The 18,930-nt window shown below is 41.8% G+C and overlaps 1 protein-coding gene and 1 pseudogene across 2 annotated transcripts in view; one reads left to right on the plus strand and one right to left on the minus strand.

The window, feature by feature from the left end:
- The window catches only part of SLC4A8 (solute carrier family 4 member 8), an 80,552-nt gene that overhangs the window by 46,288 nt on the left and 15,334 nt on the right, over positions 1-18,930 (plus strand). For both annotated transcript variants that reach the window (XM_014461728.2, XM_023759677.1), the window contains 5 exons: positions 89-202; positions 8,215-8,376; positions 9,140-9,391; positions 16,979-17,047; positions 18,160-18,333. In XM_014461728.2, the coding sequence (XP_014317214.1) occupies positions 89-202; positions 8,215-8,376; positions 9,140-9,391; positions 16,979-17,047; positions 18,160-18,333 (771 nt within the window). The remainder of the gene's footprint in view (positions 1-88; positions 203-8,214; positions 8,377-9,139; positions 9,392-16,978; positions 17,048-18,159; positions 18,334-18,930) is intronic.
- LOC111827415 lies at positions 10,834-10,908 on the minus strand (annotated as a pseudogene).

An 18,930-nucleotide genomic window follows, 5' to 3' on the forward strand; every position in this document is an offset into this window, starting at 1 on the left:
TCAGGATTTTTAAAACTTTTACAATATTAAATTCTTTCCTACTGCATTCAACCTACTAAAACACTTTTCTAATTCTTTTGCATGCCAGGTCCGCTCCATGGTGAGTGACTTTGCCGTTTTCCTCACAATCTTCACAATGGTGATTATTGATTTTTTGATTGGAGTCCCATCACCAAAACTTCAAGTTCCAAGTGTGTTCAAGGTAAACAGATCTCAGGGCACTTGGTGCCTCATATAATTTCATAGGATCTGCTTTGGAGTTAATTTCAAAGGCCTCTTTCCATACCCCAAATCCTGAGTTTTTCAGTCCTCTATGAACTGTGCTCTTTATGCCTTACTTTCAGAAAAGGGAGCTCGTCAGGCTTGGCTAGGTTCAAGTCAGAAAGGAGCAAGCCTCAGTTCATTTAATGAACAAAAAGTATTTTTTATTATCATTAATGCAACTCAACTGTTTTATTTTTAAATTAATTTATTTTAAAATTTACCTTTATTGTTGAAAGTATTTCAGATGTTCCCCTTTTCCCCCCATTGACTCCCTCTACCCTCCACACCGCCAGGCCTATGGCACTATTGTCTGTGTTTAAGTGTTATGCTTATATGCATATAAGTTCTTTGGTTAATCTCTTCCCCCCTCAGACCCCCCCTCCCCACCTTTCCTCTAAGATTCGTCAGTCTGTTCCATGCTTCCATGCTTCTGGATCTATTTTGTACACCAGTTTGTTTTGTTCATTTTTTATTATAGTTGACATACAATATTATATTAGTTTTAGGTATACATCCCAGTGATTAGACATATAACTTATTAAGTGATCATCCCGATAAATCTAGTACCCATCTGACATCATACATAGTTATTAGAATATTAACTATATTCTCTATGCTGTACTTTACATCCCCATGACTATGCTGTAATAACCAATTTGTACTTTTTAATCCCTTCATCTTTTTCACCCATCCTCCCAACTCCTCTCCCATCTGGCAGCCATCAAAATGTTCTCTGTATCTATGAGTCTGTTTCTGTTCTGCTTCTTCATTTTTTTTTAGATTCATTTGTTAATAGATATGCATTTATTGCCATTTTATTGTTCATGTTTTTTATCTTTTTTTCCTTTTTTTTTTGTCTTAAAGAAGACCCTTTAACATTTCATGTAATACTGGTTTGCTGGTGATGAAGTCCTTTAGCTTTTCTTTGTCTGGGAAGTTCTTTTAAAAAATTTTTTAAAAAAAATATGGTTTTATTGATTTCAGAGAGAGGAAGGGAGAGAGATAGAGAGATAGAAACATTGATGAGAAATAAACATTAATTGGCTACCTCCTGCACGACCCCTATTAGGAATCGAGCCCACAACCTGGGCATGTGCCTTGACTGGAATTGAACTGTGATCTCCTGGTTCATGGGAATGTGCTCAACCAACTGAGCCACAGTGACTGGGTGGGAAAGTTCTTTATATGTTCTTTGATTCTAAATTATAACTTTGCAGGATAGAGTAATCTTGTTGTAGGTCCTTATTTTTCATCACTTTGAATATTTATTGCCAATCCCTTCTGGCTTGCAAAGTTTCTGTTGAGAAATCAGCTGACAGTCTTATGGGAGCTACCTTGTAGGTAACTAACTGCTTTCCTCTTGCTGGTTTTAAGATTTTCTCTTTGTCTTTAATGTTTTGCATTTTAATTATGATGTGTCTTGGTGTGGCCTTTTTGGGTTCATCTTGTTTGGAACTTTTTGTACTTCCTGGACTTATATGTCTGTTTCCTTCACTGGGTTAGGGTAGTTTTCTGTCATTATTTTTTCAAATAGGTTTTCCATTGTTTGCTTTCTTCTCTTTCTGGTACCTTCATGGTGTGAATATTGGAATGCTTGAAGGTTTTTCAAAGGCTCCTTACACTATCTTCATTTTTTTAAATTCTTTTTTCTTTTTGCTCTTCTGATTGGGTGTTTTTGTGTATGTGTTGTTGTTTTTTTGCTCCCTTATATTCCAAATTGCTGATTTGATTTTCAGCTTCATTTACTCTACTGTTGATTCCCTGTAATATTCTGCATTTCCGTTAGTGTATCCTTCATTTCTCATTCTTTTTTATGGTTTTCATGTCTTTTTTAATACTGTTGATGTTCTCTCTAAGTTCAGCTACTCCTTCCCTAAGTTCATTGGGCATCCTTATAACTAGTATGTTGAACTCTGCATCTAGTAGATTGCTTGTCACTGTTTTGTTTAGTTCTTTTTCTGGAGTTTTGTTCTGTTCTTTCATTTGGAATGTGTTCTTTGTCTCCTCATTTTGGCAGCCTCCATGTGTATGTTGCTATGTATTAGGTAGAGCTTCTATGTCTCCCAGTCTTGGTAGAGTGGCCTAATATAGTAGGTGTCCTGTACAGTTTAGTGACACAGCCTACCTGATCACCCAAGCTGAGCACTCCAGTTGCGTTCCACCCCCCACCCCCCGCCAATGTGGGCTGTGTACATCCTCCTGTTGTAGTTGAGCCTTGATTACAGTTGGCATATCAATGGGAGGGATTTACCCCCACGCCAATCTGCTGCAAGGACTGGCTGGGCCCACCAATTATTGTGGAGGATCAGCTGTGCAGGGGCCCACCTCACAGAGCAGGACTTATTTCAGTGGGGCTCTGGTGCCCACTGAGTTTGCCCCTGTGAAGCTGGTTGAGTGGTATTTTGACCTGGTCTGAAGATGTCTACCAGGGGCTAGCTTTGGGGCCTACCGGAAGATGCAGGCCAAGGTCAGCCCCTGCCTGTGTTCTGTCCAGGGTCACCTGGCTTTAGCTACCAAGCAATCTGCAACTGGATGCTACTTGTACTGGGCTTGGAGGTGCCCAGGAGAGGCCAAGCTGAGAACCACAGCCCAAGAGAGGCCAAGCTGTGAACCATGGTGGCCTGGGGCCTGGGGCCACTTAGGGAGAGGTATGGGGCATACTGAGGCCAAATGCTATTTGTTTGAGATATTTTGGGAAAGTCTGAAGCACAAGCCAAGACATGTCATTCATATGGAAAGGCACTGGAAACAGCTTGGGTGTGCCTAAAAGTTTGGTGGGGTGGGGTCGCAAGGAATTGCCATGGCAGGGCAAACAGTGATAGCCAGGTTGACAGAGTCTCAAATATGGTGCTTGCTTGCTGGCTCTGTTGGGGGAGGGCTCATCAAAGGAACAATGGCATTTGCCAGCACTTTTGTCTGAGAGAAAGTTGTGCCCCCAATTCTCAGCCTGATGGCAGACACTCAGTTCCTCCCCTAATGTCCCTGGTGCCTTTTGAGCTGCTATCCCAGTGCTGGAGTTCAGAAGAGTGAGTCAGAGTAAGTGTGTGCACAGGCCCTTTAAGAGGAACTTCCTGGGACTCCAGCAGCCCTTCATCTCACTCAACTCAATTCCTCCTGTTTTTTACAGCCAGATATTATGGAATTTCTCAGCTCCGGAACCCTCACACTGGGGGCCTGGTGTGAGGCTGGAACCCCTCACTCCTCAGGGTGTTCCTCCACAACCAAGATGTCCCTTCTGATGTTCATTTTCCACACGTGGGTGTTGTACTAGCCCACTCATCATCTCTGCCCTTCCTACCAGTTTCGATGTGCCTTCTTTAAATCCCTAGTTTTAGGACTTCCATTCAGCTAGATTTCAGGTGGTCTGAATGATGGTTGTTCTATAGTTTAGTTGTAATTTGGATGTGGTTGTGGGAGGATGCAAGTACCACATTTCCCTATGCTGCCATCTTGACCAGAAGTCTGCCACTTAACTGTTTTGAATGTTAAGGTTTAAATCACTAGAATGTGCACATTTACATTAATGCATACCAGTTAGTGTGGAAATGTGGGTCTCTGGCACAAGTCTGGTTAATGGCACTTTCATTGAGCACCAACTGTATGAGGCCACTGGGAAGGGTGAGAAAGGTAAATGTAGGACTTAGTCCTACCTAACGGATCTTGCCAGGTGAGGAGGTGAGCTAGCGAAGGTGCCTCATCCACAGCCTAGGGCTTCTGCCAGAGTAACCATGACATGTCTTCAACCCTATTTCATTGTTTGCATAACTCTCTATAATCTATAATATTTTCCCAAACACCTATATAAAAAGTAAAGTAAATGATCAATATGTGGGACTTCAAATCTAATTCTGTTTGGGGACACTGACTAAGTAAATAGAGAAGATGGAAAAGCTGAACTCAGCTCCATAGATCCCACAAGGTGGAGAGGAGAAAAAAACCTGGCTATACTCAGTGACTGGAGAAGAATTATATAATGAGAGGATGGGGAGGAAAAGGAAGATAGGAATAAAGGAAGTCTTTGACTTATAATGACCTTTGTCTCCCCTTTCTCTGCCTAAAATAGGCCTGAAATTTTTGTATTGTATTTTGGTAAATTTGCTGAAATGCCACCAGTTAGAAATTTATGGATTAAAAAACACCCTCTTTAAAACTGTAATACTTCCAATAATATGTCATTCTCACTTTTTCAGTTACCTCTCCCTCTTACCTAGCTCAGGTCAACTCTGCAGGAGGAATGAATTTTGCATAAAAATAAGTAATTTGGGAGCATTAAATAGTCCTTGAAATGGTTCCCTGATGGGTAGGCTTAATATAGTCAGAAGGCACTGAATTCCTGGGACATCTGGGAAGAAGGTCTCTGGGAGATGGAAGAAAGATGAGAAAGGGAAATGGAAGAATATCAAAGAAAATGTTCATTGGCAGGCCTTGCTTTCAGGAACCAGAGAGGAAATATTCTTTCTTTTTCCCTTTCCTATTACTCCACATAGCCCCCAAGACCCAATCTGTAGGTTAGTACTATTACTAATGGCTTAATGTCAGTCAGAGTTTAATAAGTTTTTGTATTGGCCTGACAATTTAATTACCACTTAGAACATTATTATTAAGGAGACTAAAAGATTTTGTAAACTTTTATAATCTAACCCATTTATAATTTGGGACTTGGTGACATCATTGAAGAGTCTTTGAATCCTAGAGTCATGACCAAATATGGAACCAAATACTTAGATATAACAGTCTTGGCTTTGTTGAGTTTGGGTCAATTCTGGGCCAGTTTGTATCCTGGGCCTTTATACTCCACTAGGGGCCCAGTGCACGAATTCATGAACCTTGAAAGGAGCTGTGGGCTGCAAGGCTGTGGTAGGCACAGGGGCAGGTCTCAGTCCATCCTCCGTGCCCCCACCTGGGCCCTCCTGCCGCGGCCCCTGGTCTCCTATCTGCCAGCAGCCCCGCTCCTGCTGCCTCCGCTCCCACCTGCTGACAGCGCCGCCCCGTTCGAACCCACTGTTGGCGTGGAGCGATTGGGGCCGGTGCCAGCAGCGGGTGTGTGCAGCAGCTGCTGCCCTGATCGCCCCTCAGGAGCAGGGAGGTGGGGAGGTGGAGAAGACCTTAGGGGCGATTCAGGCCGGCAACCACCACTTGCACCCACTGATGGTGCTGAGTGATCGGGACCGGTGCCAGGAACTGGCAGTGAGTGCGAGCGGCGGCTCCAGTGCCGGCTGCGGGTGCAAGTGAGGCCAGTGCTGGCAGTGGGTGCGAGTGCCAGGTGAGACCATGGCGAGGGGGAGCAAAGAATTTTCAGGAACCACCAGAGGCTAGCCCTGATGACAGCGACCAGCGCTCTGCCTTGGTCTGGCATTCCCGCTCATCTGCTCCACCATCCTGCAGCTGCCAATACCTGCCATGTTCCACACACGCCCCCTGGTGGTCAGCGCACATCATAGCGACCAGTTGTTTGGTTGTTCCAGTTGTTCTACCTTTCGGTCTATTTGCATATTAGCCTTTTATTATATAGGACTAGAGGCCTGGTGCATGAAATTTCATGCACTGGAGGGGGGTGTCCCTCAGCCTGGCCTGCCCCCTCTCACAGTCTGGGAGCCTTCAGGGATGGGAGCAACCCGCTGAACAGGGGAAGGTGACATCCCCATCACACCTCTGCTGCTGCCACTGCTGGCAGCACAAGCCTCGGCTGGCCCTGGTTGCCTGAGCCTTGGGCTGGACCTGCGTGGCTGGGCAGCCACTATCCAAGCCTTGCCTGAGCCTCAGTCAGTGGGGGATGCAGGCATGGAGCAGCCTGCCCTGCTCCCACTGTGGGCGCCACCATCTTTGTGAGGGTGTGTTGGTCTATTTGCATATTAGCCTTTTATTATATAGGATTACTGCTGAGCCAAACAAGGTGAACTTTTCTTCCTCAGAGTACTTTGGAAGGGCGAGGCAGATTGAGGTTCTAGGAGAGTTTAGGTATGCCATGAACACCCAAATAAGATTTATGAACAGTGTGGATTTACAGGGGCATTAGAAGGGTCAAACAAGTACCCAGATTCAGCAGTCTTAGTGAAACCAAATTGTAGGGTGTTTGAGTCTGAGTTAGTTGTCTCATAAAACCAAAGAATGGATTCGCAGACTAAAACGGTTAACGGAAGCAAAGTTTATAGAGAGAAGCCAGTCCTGGAAAAGGTACAGCTAGGGTTCCAGGAGCAGACCAGTGTCCAGAACTTCCTTTACATATTACAGCCAGGTGTTAAAGTATATTAATCCATGTGTAGAGCCCCACATGGCCATAAGCCACGTGGGCACAGGGAAGCATCCCCCTGGGACCCAGCACACCAGGGAGAAGAGAGAAAGAAGCAAGCGCTTTTTAATTTAGGGGGTGGATACAGTTTACAGTCTTGCTAGCTCCTGATTGGTCCTTTCAAATAATTCTGCCTTGATAATATCCTTGGGATTGGTTATAGGCCTCATTGTCTTGTGATTGGTTATCTGCAAGCTGCCTATCTTAGCAACATTCATACATTTTAAAGCTCATGTCTCCCAAGTGTACCCTTCCTTCCCTGCCCAGTTGGGGTGCCTTAGTGACTCCACCTAGCTGGGTTCCTGGTTCTACTTCCTCCCCACCACCATGATCCCAATTCTTGACTACCTAGCTTCCTTCTGTCTCCTCTCTCAAGTTTATAGTGCCTGGGCTCCTGTTTCAATGCTGATGGGAGAAGGCCCCTAAACCATTCCAAGCTAAGTCCATGAGATTCTGTGCAACTGGCTCTACTTTGCCTTTATTTGTCCTGTAGACATCCATTATATGGCTTCAGGAGGAAGAGAGTCAAAATTATTTATATTTATTGTTAGAAATTATTAAATTATACTGGACAAAAAATTTTTTTGTTAATTATATTTTACTTGGGTTAATGTTGAGATAAATTTGTTTTCTCTATACATAGGGGTTTGGAGAGTAGGAGAAGGAAGTGAGGAACTATTGAGTATTCCATAAGAAGTTGATAATTGAGGATCGACTCTGATCAAGGTCATAGATTTCCTAAAGAGTTGCTGTACACTACAATATTGCAGAGTAGAACACAATGATGGGGTAGTTTCTGGAGTATGCATGAGGAGCAGATGAGAGTTTTCTTTAAGTATTAGACATCCTCCTATATAATAAAAGCCCAATATGCAAATTGAACAGCCAAACGACTGGTGGAATGACCGGTTGCTATGACGCGCACTGACCATCAGGGGGAAGACGCTTAACACAGGAGCTGCCCCCAGCCTGCAGGCCCCAGGCCAGCCAAGGCAGGTGCCAGTGGGGGCCCCCACTCCATGGTTGCCCTGCTGGTCGCCCCCGCAGAGGGAGGGGACTGGCGGCAGCGGCAGGGGGCAGGGCCGGCAAGTGGCCTGCACTAGTTGGTCAAGGCGAGTGCCAGCGGGGGCCCAGTCATCCCGCTAGTCGCCCCACAGATCAGCCCTGATCACTGACCAGGCCTAGGGACCTTACCATGCACGAATTTTGTGCATCGGGCCTCTAGTTATAAAATAATTATGTCTGAGTGGAGTGCTTTGGTAGAAAGGAAAAAATGAAGAACCAAGAGTGTGGCAAAACGAAAGTTAGAAGTTCTTAAGTAAGTATGAGGCCAGGGAATCAGATGCAGAATTGGATAGGCTGGCTTTAAATAGAATCACACAGAATACCTTGAGTGTAACTGAAGATAAGGAAGCATATATGCATGTAGGTAAAGAGAACTTGGTAAGGGAAATGTGTAAAAATCTGTCTTTCAAGTATATAGAGCTTATACTAAAAAAAAAAAAGAGTTTCTATATTAATGCCTTATTATTATTATTTTTTTAAGGATTCTTATTCAGGAATAAAAGAGTTATAGATACTGTGATTCAGTTTGACCTGTTTTGCCCTAATGATTATAGTTAACTTAAAATATAAAAATAAAACCTTGTTTTTTCCTTTAGCCAACAAGGGATGATCGAGGGTGGATTATTAGTCCCATTGGCCCCAATCCCTGGTGGACTGTGATAGCTGCAATTATCCCAGCTCTACTCTGCACTATCTTAATATTCATGGACCAGCAGATCACAGCTGTTATCATTAACAGGAAGGAACACAAGCTCAAGGTAACAAGAAATTCTGACCTAGAAGGATTAATGGCATCCTATTACATTTTTTAAAAAACTTTAGGGTAAACTATTTAGACCAGGAACTGTAGAACCTGGATAAAAGAAGTCATGGAAGGATCTCATAAGAGGTTTCTAGGGGTTTACCATCCCTAGAGTGGAGCCAAATGGTATGATACAAAAGAAGCTTGGACTCCACTACTCTCTTTTCAAACCTATGGGGAAGCTGGGCTGGCAGAGTTCCTAGTGGTCCTTAGCCACATGCTCTGGGTCAGGCTTATCTCCTGAAGTTCAGGTCAGGACTTGGTCCACTGTTTCCTCGAGGCAGGTATTCTCTCATTGCTGTCCATTACCGGTGTTTCTAGACTGAACCTTAAGTTCAAGGATCCTACAGAGGTAAGGTAAGTTCCAGTGTATGTATTAGTGAGAGGCTTAATGTGTTCATCTCTGTACTTTCCTTACTTAGAGTAGGCAACGCAAATTTAGCAAGGATCTGGAAACCAATAAGGACATTTATCTTCAACCCCTATAATGTCTACCATCTAGAATGGTCAAGATGTGGCTTGATCTCTGGTTACTTTTCCAAGAAAAGAATATTTGAATGTGTAAGAGCACTTGCATAAAGAATGGATATCGGCATGCTTTGGACAAGCTAAAGTTTCCTTTTTTTCCTCTGTTCCCTTCAAACCAGAAGGGGCTGGAATACTCTTAGCTCACTGTTCTATGCCCGACTGATGGTGATGGAGACTCTTTTTCCCTACAGAAAGGCTGTGGTTACCACCTGGACCTGCTAATGGTGGCCATCATGTTGGGTGTCTGCTCCATCATGGGCCTGCCCTGGTTTGTGGCTGCAACTGTCCTGTCCATCACACATGTGAACAGCCTCAAACTGGAATCTGAGTGCTCCGCTCCTGGAGAACAGCCCAAGTTCTTGGGCATCCGAGAACAGAGAGTGACAGGCCTTATGATTTTTGTGCTGATGGGCTGCTCAGTCTTCATGACGACTATATTAAAGGTAATCATTCATTTACTCATTAGGTAATATATTGAGTGCCTGTTTTGAAAATAAGGAAAATCACATTCTAATTGGGTAAGGTAGATAAGATGTGGTTAGGAAAGTTAATTAAGAAAACAGCCCTGACTGGTTTGGCTCAGTGGATAGAGCGTCGGCCTGTGGACTGAAAGGTCCCAGGTTCGATTCCAGTCAAGGGCATGTACCTTGGTTGCGGGCACATCCCCAGTACGGGATGTGCAGGAGGCGGCTGATCGATGTTTCTCTCTCATCGATGTTTCTAACTCTCTATCCCTCTACCTTCCTCTCTGTGAAAAATCAATAAAATATATATTTTAAAAAAAGAAAGAAAGAAAACAAACAAGCCCTGGCCGGGTGGCTCAGTTGGTTGGCTGTAGGACTGTGCACTGAAAGGTTGCCAGTTTGATTCCCAGTCAGCGTACAGCCCATCAATGTTTCGCTCTTACATGGATGTTTCTCTATCTCCCTTCCTTTCTCTCTAAAAATCAATTTTTAAAAATCTTAAATAAAAACTAAAAGAAAGCAAACATAATAATTAGAGAATATAAGTGATAAAAGGAAATATATAGTGGTCTATGGTGCTAGATAGAATTGTAGGGGTACTGTTTTTTAGTTAGTGTCTCTAAGGAGATGGCGATTAAGGTGAGATGGACAGTGGGAGATGGCATGGGGGAAAGGGAGAACAGCGATCTAGTGAGGCTCTTAGGTGGGAAAGAATTATAGGTGTTCTAGGAAACATCATGACCATGTGGCTCAAGGATGTTGAGTCAAGACAAAACACAGTGAAATGAGATTGAAGAGTGAGCAGGGACAGATCATGCAGGGCCTTGTTGACACGAGTAAAGGTAAACTTTAAAGGGTTTTCACGGGAGAGGGACATGATCCATTTTGTATTTTTAAAAGATTACTCTAGCTGATGATTAGAGACTAAAGTTTAGGGATGGGGAAAAATAGAAGTAGAGAAACCAGTAAGGCTATTACAGGTAAGAGATGATGGTGGTTTGGCTAAGAAAGTTGGTAGTAGGGATGGATAAAAGGCATGGCTTCTGTGTATTTTTGAGATAGATCCAAAGGTCTTGCTGGATATAGAATGAGGTGAGGAAGATGGAAGAGTCAAAATGTTTGCTAGGTTTCTGACTTGACTACCTGGGTGGAGAGTGATGGCATTTAAGTAGGTGGCAATGCCTTAACCATATGCATGTTGTTAGGTTCTAAAGCCTCTTCCATCTTTTTAAAAATATATTTTTATTGACTTCAGAGAGAAGAAGGGAGAGGGAGAGAGAGAGATAGAAACATCAATGATGAGAGAAAATCATCAATTGGCTGCTTCCTGAATGCTCATCACCAGGGATTGAGCCTGCAACTCGGGCATGTGCCTTACCTGGAATCGAACCCTAACCTCCTGGTTTATAGGTCGAAGCTCAATAAACCACATCGTCCAGGCTCCTCTTCCGTCTTTGTCAAGGGGAGTGCTAACCTTCTCTCCTTTCATACAACACTGAGAGTGATGGCATTTAAGATAGAAAAGACTGCCTGAAGGAGGAAGTGATTTCGTCAGGGGCAAGGCTGTGGCCAGATTTGGGATAAGATGTTCAGGAAGCATCTGAGTGAAGAGGCTAGAGGAGGGTTCTGAACGAAAAATATAAATGTGGGCATCAACCGCACATAGGTGGTATTGACAGCCAAGGGAGTAGATGAGATCTCTCAGGGAGAAGAGTAAATATAAAAGAAAAGTAGGAGCAGAGAGAAGAGCAGAATATAAGGAGCTCCATATTTAGAAGTTGGGTAGAGGAGGAGACAGCAATAGAGACTCTAAAGGAGCTGCCAGAGGTAGGGAAACCAGGAGGTGTAGTATCAAGGATGCCATGTGAGGGGACTGTTTTAAACAGGAGGGATTAGTTAGAAACTGTCTAGAAAGATGAAGGCTAAACAAAGACCATTGGATTTGACCACACAGAGGCCTAATGTGACTTGACAAGAGCAGATACAGTAAGAAAATAGGGCAGAAGCTGAGTTACAGGGACTGAAGAGTAAATAGGAAGTGAGGAAGAAAAGAGTACAAGCAGACAGCTCTTTCAAGAGGTTTTTCTATGAAGTGGAACAGAAAAATGGGCAGTGGCTGGTGTGAGATGTGGGGTTAAAAGGGGATTTTGGGAAAGTTGGAAGATAACTTAATATGAGAAAAAAATGTTTTTGTGTGGGTGGAAGGCCTGCATCTTGGAAAAATTGGGTGAAAGGGGACCTCTGTGGCCATATCTCCAGGCCTCAGCCATAGTGGAGCACTTATCTCCCTTGCCTCCATTTCCCTTCTTTTTGGTGAATCTTCAACTACCAACACTGCAAATACTATTTAAGGATAAGAATTGAAAGGGCCCCACCGGCATGACTCAGTGGTTGAGCATCGACCTATGAACCAGAAGGGTCCCAGGTTCGATCCCGGTCAGGGCACATGCCCAGGTTGCGGGCTCGATCCCCAGTGTGGGACTTGCAGGAGGCAGCCGATCAATGATTCTCTTTCATCATTGATGTTTCTATCCCTTTCTCCCTCTCCCTTCCTTTCTGAAATCAATAAAAATATATTTAAAAAAAAGAATTGAAAGGGATGGAAAAGGATTCTACAATGACTTCCTGTTTCACTACTTTCCACTCAATCTTGCCACCTCTGTCATTCCCCTCCTACTTTCTGTCCCCAGCCCTACCGCACTCCCACCCATGGTCTAGGTGCCATCTGGAAGAGCCCAAAGATTGCTGCTCCTCCCGGAATGTAACCACAAAGTTATGGTGGTGATCAACACCTGGTCTTCCTATAACTGTCTCAGGAGTATTCTTTTAGGAAACCACTCAATAGTTAACCAACTTAGCACCAAACTGAGATGTCTGCTCACTCTGGAGCTGGAACAACATAAAATCCAATGGGGATTCTCTAGTTCTGGGAAGAATTATCTTTGGGAATGTTCTTTACCCCCAGAATAATGCAAGTTGAGTTTAGTCTTCAGTTATGAAACGTCCCTTGTCTTGGTTCTATACTTCTCATTTTCCTACCTCATAGAGATGGTCTAAAGATTACCTGGATTAATAAATATGAAGAGATAGGTACGCATGTATACTCAAGTGTAGCATAATAATGTTGACATTTCTTCCCAAATCATTCCTTCTCTGATAAGATACCATGTCTTTCCACTCTTGCCCTCAAGTCTGGTGAGTAAGAAAAGGAAACTTTTTAAGTCCATATTAAAATACATCAAATCCCTGAGGAGATGATTTTGTGATTACAAAAAGTTTAAAAGGTACCCATTTTAACCCAGTTAAAAAAATGGGCAGAAGACTCGAACACACATTTCTCAAAAGAGGACATACAGATGGCCAGTAGACCTATAAAAATATGCTCAACCTCACTAATCATCAGAGAAATGCAAATCAAAATCACAGTGAGTTATCCTTACACCTGTCAGAAAAATGATCATAATTAAATCAACAAACAAGTGCTGGTGAGGATGTGGAGAAAAGGGAACCCTTGTGCACTGTTGGTGGGAATGCAGATTGGTGCAGCCACTATGATAAACAGTGTGGAGGTTTCTAAAAAAATTAAAAATGGAACTGCCTAATGATCCAGCAATTCCACTTCTGGGTATTAATCTGAAGAAACCCAAAACACTAATTTGAAAGAATATATGCACACCAACATGCATTGTAGCATCTATATATAAAAGGCTAATATGCAAAGTGTCCCCTTGGGAGTTCAACCACACGACTGGGAGTTTGATCGCTCACTATGATGTGTGCTGACCACCAGGGGGCGGCATGGAAAGAAGGAAGGCCCCAGCTGGCAGCCAGCAGCCAGGGAAGGAAGGCCCTGGCCGGCAGCCGGAAGGCCCCTATTGGCTGTGATCGCTGGCCAGGCCTACGGACCCTACCCGTGCACAAATTTCATGCACCAGGCCTCTAGTTATTTATAATAGCCAAGATATGGAAGCAACTCAAGTACCCATCATAGACAAGTGGGTAAAGCAGCTGTAGTACATACATACAATGGAATATTAGCTGTAAAAATATCCTCGAGTGAGGATTAACAACAACAACAAAAAAATGAATGAAGTCTTACCATTTGTGACAGCATGGATAGACTTAGATAGTATTATGCTAAGTGAAATAAGCTAGATAAAGACAAATACCATATGATATCACTTATATGTAGACTCTAAAGAACAACATAAACGAACAAACTAGAAACAGACTTATAGATGCAGAGAACAAACTGATGGGGACCAGAGAGAAGGGATGTTGGGTGCGGGCTGAAAAAAGGTATTGGGATTAAGAAGTGCTAATTGGTAGTTACAAAATAAGTATGTGGATATAAGGTAAAGCATAGGGAATATAATTAATATTGTAATAATATTTATAGTGCAGGTAGGCACTTGAATTATCAGGAAGAACACTTTGTAACCTATATGAATGTTTATGTGCTGTGCTATATACATGAAGCTAATACAAAGTGTTGAATGCAAATTGTAATAAAAAATAAAAGAGGGATGTGTGTGTCCAATAATGAACTATCAGAAAGAGAAATTAAGAAAACAATCCCATTTACAATTGCATAAAAAATACTTCGGAGTAAATTTAACCAAGAAAGTAAAAGACCTGTCCTTGGAAAATTATAAGACATTGAAGAAGATACAAATAAATGGAAACATATAGTGACGCTCTAGGGTAGGAAGAATTAACATTGTTAAAATGTTCACACTACCCAAAGCAATCTATAGATTCTGTGCAATTCCTATCAAAATAACAATGGCATTTTTCACAGAACTAGAACAAATAATCCAAAAATTTATATGAAACCACAAAAAGCCCTGAAATAGCCACAGCAATCTTGAGAAAGGAGAACAAAGTTGGAGTTATCATGCTACTTGACATCAAACTATATTACAAGACTATAGTAATCAAAACAGCATGGTACTGGTATAAAAACAGACATATAGATCAGTGGAACAGAAGAGAGAGTCCATAAATCTACTCCTATATGGTTAATATATTACAAAAGAGGCAAGAATATACAATGGGGTCTGACCAGTGTGTCTCAGTTGGTTGAGGGTCGTCCCATGGACTGAAAGGTCACTGGTTTGATTCCCATTCAGGGCACATGCCTGGGGTGTGGGCTCAATCCCCAGTAAGGGACTTGTAGGAGGCAGCCAATCAATGATTCTCTCCCTCCCTCCTTTCCTTCCTCCCTCCCTCCCTTTCTCTCTCTCTAAAATCAATAAACATATTTACAAAAAATATATATACAATGGGGTAAAGGCAATCTATTCAATAAATGGTACTGGTATCATTGGACAGATACAAGCAAAAAATGAAAGTAGACCACCTTCTTACACCATATACAAGAATAAACTCAAAATGGATGAGAGACTTAAATGTAAGACTTAAAACCATCAAGCTCCTAGAAGAAAAAACAGGCAGTAAACACTCTGACATTTCTCTTCGTAATACTTTTTCTGATATATCTTCTCAGACAAAGGAAACAAAAGAAAAAAAAACAAATGGGACTACATCAAACTAAAAAGTTTTTACACAGCAAAGAAAACGATGAACAAAATGAAAAGATAACCTACTGAATGGAAAAAGATATTTGCCAATGATACATACCATAAAGGGTTAATATTCAAAATTTACAAAGAACTCATAAAACTCAATACCAAAAAACCCAACAACAATCCAATTAAAAATGGATCTGTATGTCCTTTTTAGACAGACATATGAAAAAATGCTCAATGCACTGATCATCAGGGAAATGCAAATTAAAACCATAATGGGATACCACTTCACACCTATCAGAATGGCTATCATCAGTAAATCAACAAACAACAAATATTGGTGAGGATGTGGAGAAAAGGGAACCCTCTTGCAATGTTGGCGGGAATGTAGGTTGGTGCAGCAGCTGTGGAAAACAGTATGGAGTGTCCTCAAAAAAGTAAATATGAAACTGCCTTATGTCCCAGTGACTCCACTTCTGGGTATATATTTGAAAAACTCTAAACACTTATGTGAAAAGATATATGCACTCCTATTTCATGGCAATGTTATTTACAATAGCTAAGATATAGAAGCAACCCAAGTGCCCATCAATAGATGAATGGATAAAAAAGTGGTGGGACATATATATAAATGAATCTTTCTTGGCCATAAAAATGAATGAAATCTTACCATTTGCAACAGCAGAGATGGACCTAAAGTGTATTATGCTAAGCAAAATAAGTCGGACAGAGAAAGACTAATATGATATGATTTCACTTATATATATAGAATTTAAAGAACAAAATAAATGAGCAAATGAAACAGAAATAGACTCATAGATACAGAGAATAAACTGAGCATTGCCAGATGGGTGGAGGTTGGAGAGGGCATGGAGAAAAAGCTGAAGGAATTAGGAACTACTAAATGGTAGTTACAAAATAGTCACGGGGATATAAAAGTACAGCATAGGGAATATAGTCAATAATCCTATCTAATAATAGACAAAGATGCAAATTGACCACACCTTCGCTATGCCCACCATTGGCTAATCAGAGCAATATGCAAATTAACTGCCAACAAAGATGGCAGCTAATTTGCATATACCGGCTGAGAGCTAAGACTGAAGACACCGTAGAAGGAAGCCAAGCAACGGAGCCGAGGTAGTGAAGACAGACGGGAGAGAAGCGGCAGAGACAGGCCGGGTAGGAGCGGCGGGGTAGGAGCGGCAGAGACGGGAGCGAAGTCCTATTCTTGCAGGAATCTTCCTGCAAACGGGCCTCTAGTATTGTAATAACTATATATGCTATATATCAGTGATGGCGAACCTTTTGAGCTTGGTGTGTCACCATTTTGAAAAACCCTAACTTAACTCTGATGCCATGTCACATATAGAAATTTTTTGATATTTGCAACCATAGTAAAACAAAGACATATTTTTGATATTTATTTTATATATTTAAATGCCAGTTAACAAAGAAAAATCAACCAAAAAACTGAGTTCGTGTGTCACCTCTGACATGCGTGTCATAGGTTCGCCATCACTGCTATATATGGTGCTGGGTGGGCACTAAAATTAGCAAGGGGATCACTTCATAAATTATATAATTGTCTAACCACTATTCTGTAAACCTGAAACTAATATAAAATAATATTGAATGTCAACTATTAAAAAATAACATTTAAAAAATGAAAAAAATATACTTTTCCTTTCACACTAGTAAAAAAAAAAAGATGTGTGTGTGTGTGTGTGTGTGTGTGTGTGTGTCCATCCCTGCAGAGGAGAAAGAGCCAAATACGGGTAAGACATGAGGCCTATGATTTAACCAGGACCATATTACACTTATGTGTAATCATTTCATTTCAGAACAAGAGTTTTTATCATAGGCAGCTTGTTTTGCCTCTACTTCTACATCATGAAAAGGCAGCAGAAACGAATGTGTTGTTGACGTTGTGATTTTGTGACTTTACTTCCCCCTTGGAGACTTAAAAGCTGTTATAGTCTTGAGTGTGCTGATACCAAGTGTAATCTCTGGTCTCTCTGCCCTTTGTGTGCAGTTCATCCCGATGCCGGTACTCTATGGAGTCTTCCTCTACATGGGCGTCTCTTCACTGCAGGGAATTCAGGTACTGTATGGCGCACCAGGGCACCGTCTTCTCACTGCGAGCTCACTTGTCCTGACCGGGGGGGACAGCTCCAGCACAAATTAGTTCTTGAGAAACTTTTCCCTGGTCTTGCTGGTTAAGCTATTTTAGACATTTCTTTGGACTTTGGGCAAAACACAACCATGTTGGCATGAGGGTACAGGGACTTATAGAGTAGCCTGGCTTGATGTCATGGTTCCAGTCATTTGTTATAGTTTTCAACAGACGATTATTAGGCACACATTAAATAATAGGTGCTTAATAATAGGTGCTGGTAAACTTAGATATAAAAGGTTGGTCAAGAACCACACATGGACAGTGCTAGTTTTAGTGCCAGGCTAAAGTGTGAGAGAGGGGTTTAACTGGGGCACTTTGTAAAGAGGTTGGGGCATAGTGGGAGCTGCTCCACGTAAGCAAATAGTACTTCCTAGCACACTCTGCCGTTTCCCATCTATCACTAATCCCCCTGAGTCCTTTGAACGGAGAAACTCCGGAGCTTGTCACTGATTACCGCAGATGATATAATGACTTAGCTGCTTCTACTATTGGTGGCTGGTTCCTCTTTGTTTTATGGAATGTCCAGTGGTCTTTTTTATATACTGAATTGTAATATGACTGTGGACAGGTTATTTAATCTCTCTGGGCCCTTTTTTCATTTTATAATATAAAAATAGTCATACTTTCTATATCCAGAATGTTATGAGGTTTCATTTTATATTTTTACTATAAATAATAATGAGAATCTCCAAACTTCTCCAATAGCCAGGAAGAGATTTGGTTTTTATAATAGAAAGATGCAATTGCCTTATTTTATTTTCAACCCTCCCTGAGAAAGAGCTTTCTCAGGAGCCACCGTGTGGGGTAGGAAAAAGGAATTTGAACCTTGAATTGAAAAAGATGAATTTTAAATTTGACACTGTCATTTACCAACCTTGGCCAAATTGCCTATTCTGAGACTCAGTTTCCATTTTTGTCCAGTGGAAATGGCTATTGCCTGCCTTTCAGAGAAGGTGATGTAAGAGACTGGAATTTGCCTAAGAAGTTTCTGACCCAGAGAAACCTCCTGAAAATAAATGCCAGTCCTCTTCTTTCAGTTCTTTGATCGGCTGAAGCTCTTCGGGATGCCTGCAAAGCATCAGCCAGATTTCATTTACCTCCGGCACGTGCCGCTACGCAAAGTGCACCTCTTCACCCTCATCCAGCTCACCTGCCTGGTCCTGCTCTGGGTCATCAAGGCATCTCCAGCTGCCATTGTCTTTCCAATGATGGTGAGTTTTTAAAAAATTATTACTTATTTTTAAATTTGTGATAAAATATACATAACATACAAATTACCATCTTAATTTTTAAGTACATTTACAGTGCCACCATACACCTCCATAGCTTTTTTCATCTTGCACAACGGAAACTCTGTACCATGAAACAATAACTCCCCATTCCTTTCTCCCACTAGCCCTTGGTAACCACCATTCTACTTTCTGTCTCTGCATTTGACTTTGGGCAAAATATAACTCTAGGTACCTCATATGAGTGAAATCCTGTAGTATTTGTCCTTGTGTAATTTGTTTATTTCACTTACAATGTCTTCAAGATTCATCCATGTTGTAACATGTGTGAGAATTTCCTTCCTTTTTAAAAAATGAATAGTATTCCATTATGATATAGACCACATTTTATTTATCTATTCATTTATCAACAGACACTTGGATTGCTTCCACCTTTTGGCTATTGTGAACAGTACTTTGACTATGTGAATAATGATAACGAAACAAATGCCTGTTTGTGTCCCTGCTTTCAGTTCTTTTGGATAAATACCAAGAAGTGGGATTTCTGGGTCATATGGTACTTCCATTTTTAACTTTTTG

Source organism: Myotis lucifugus, unplaced genomic scaffold (genome assembly GCF_000147115.1).
Source record: "Myotis lucifugus unplaced genomic scaffold, Myoluc2.0 scaffold_160, whole genome shotgun sequence".
NCBI classification, from domain to species: domain Eukaryota; kingdom Metazoa; phylum Chordata; class Mammalia; order Chiroptera; family Vespertilionidae; genus Myotis; species Myotis lucifugus.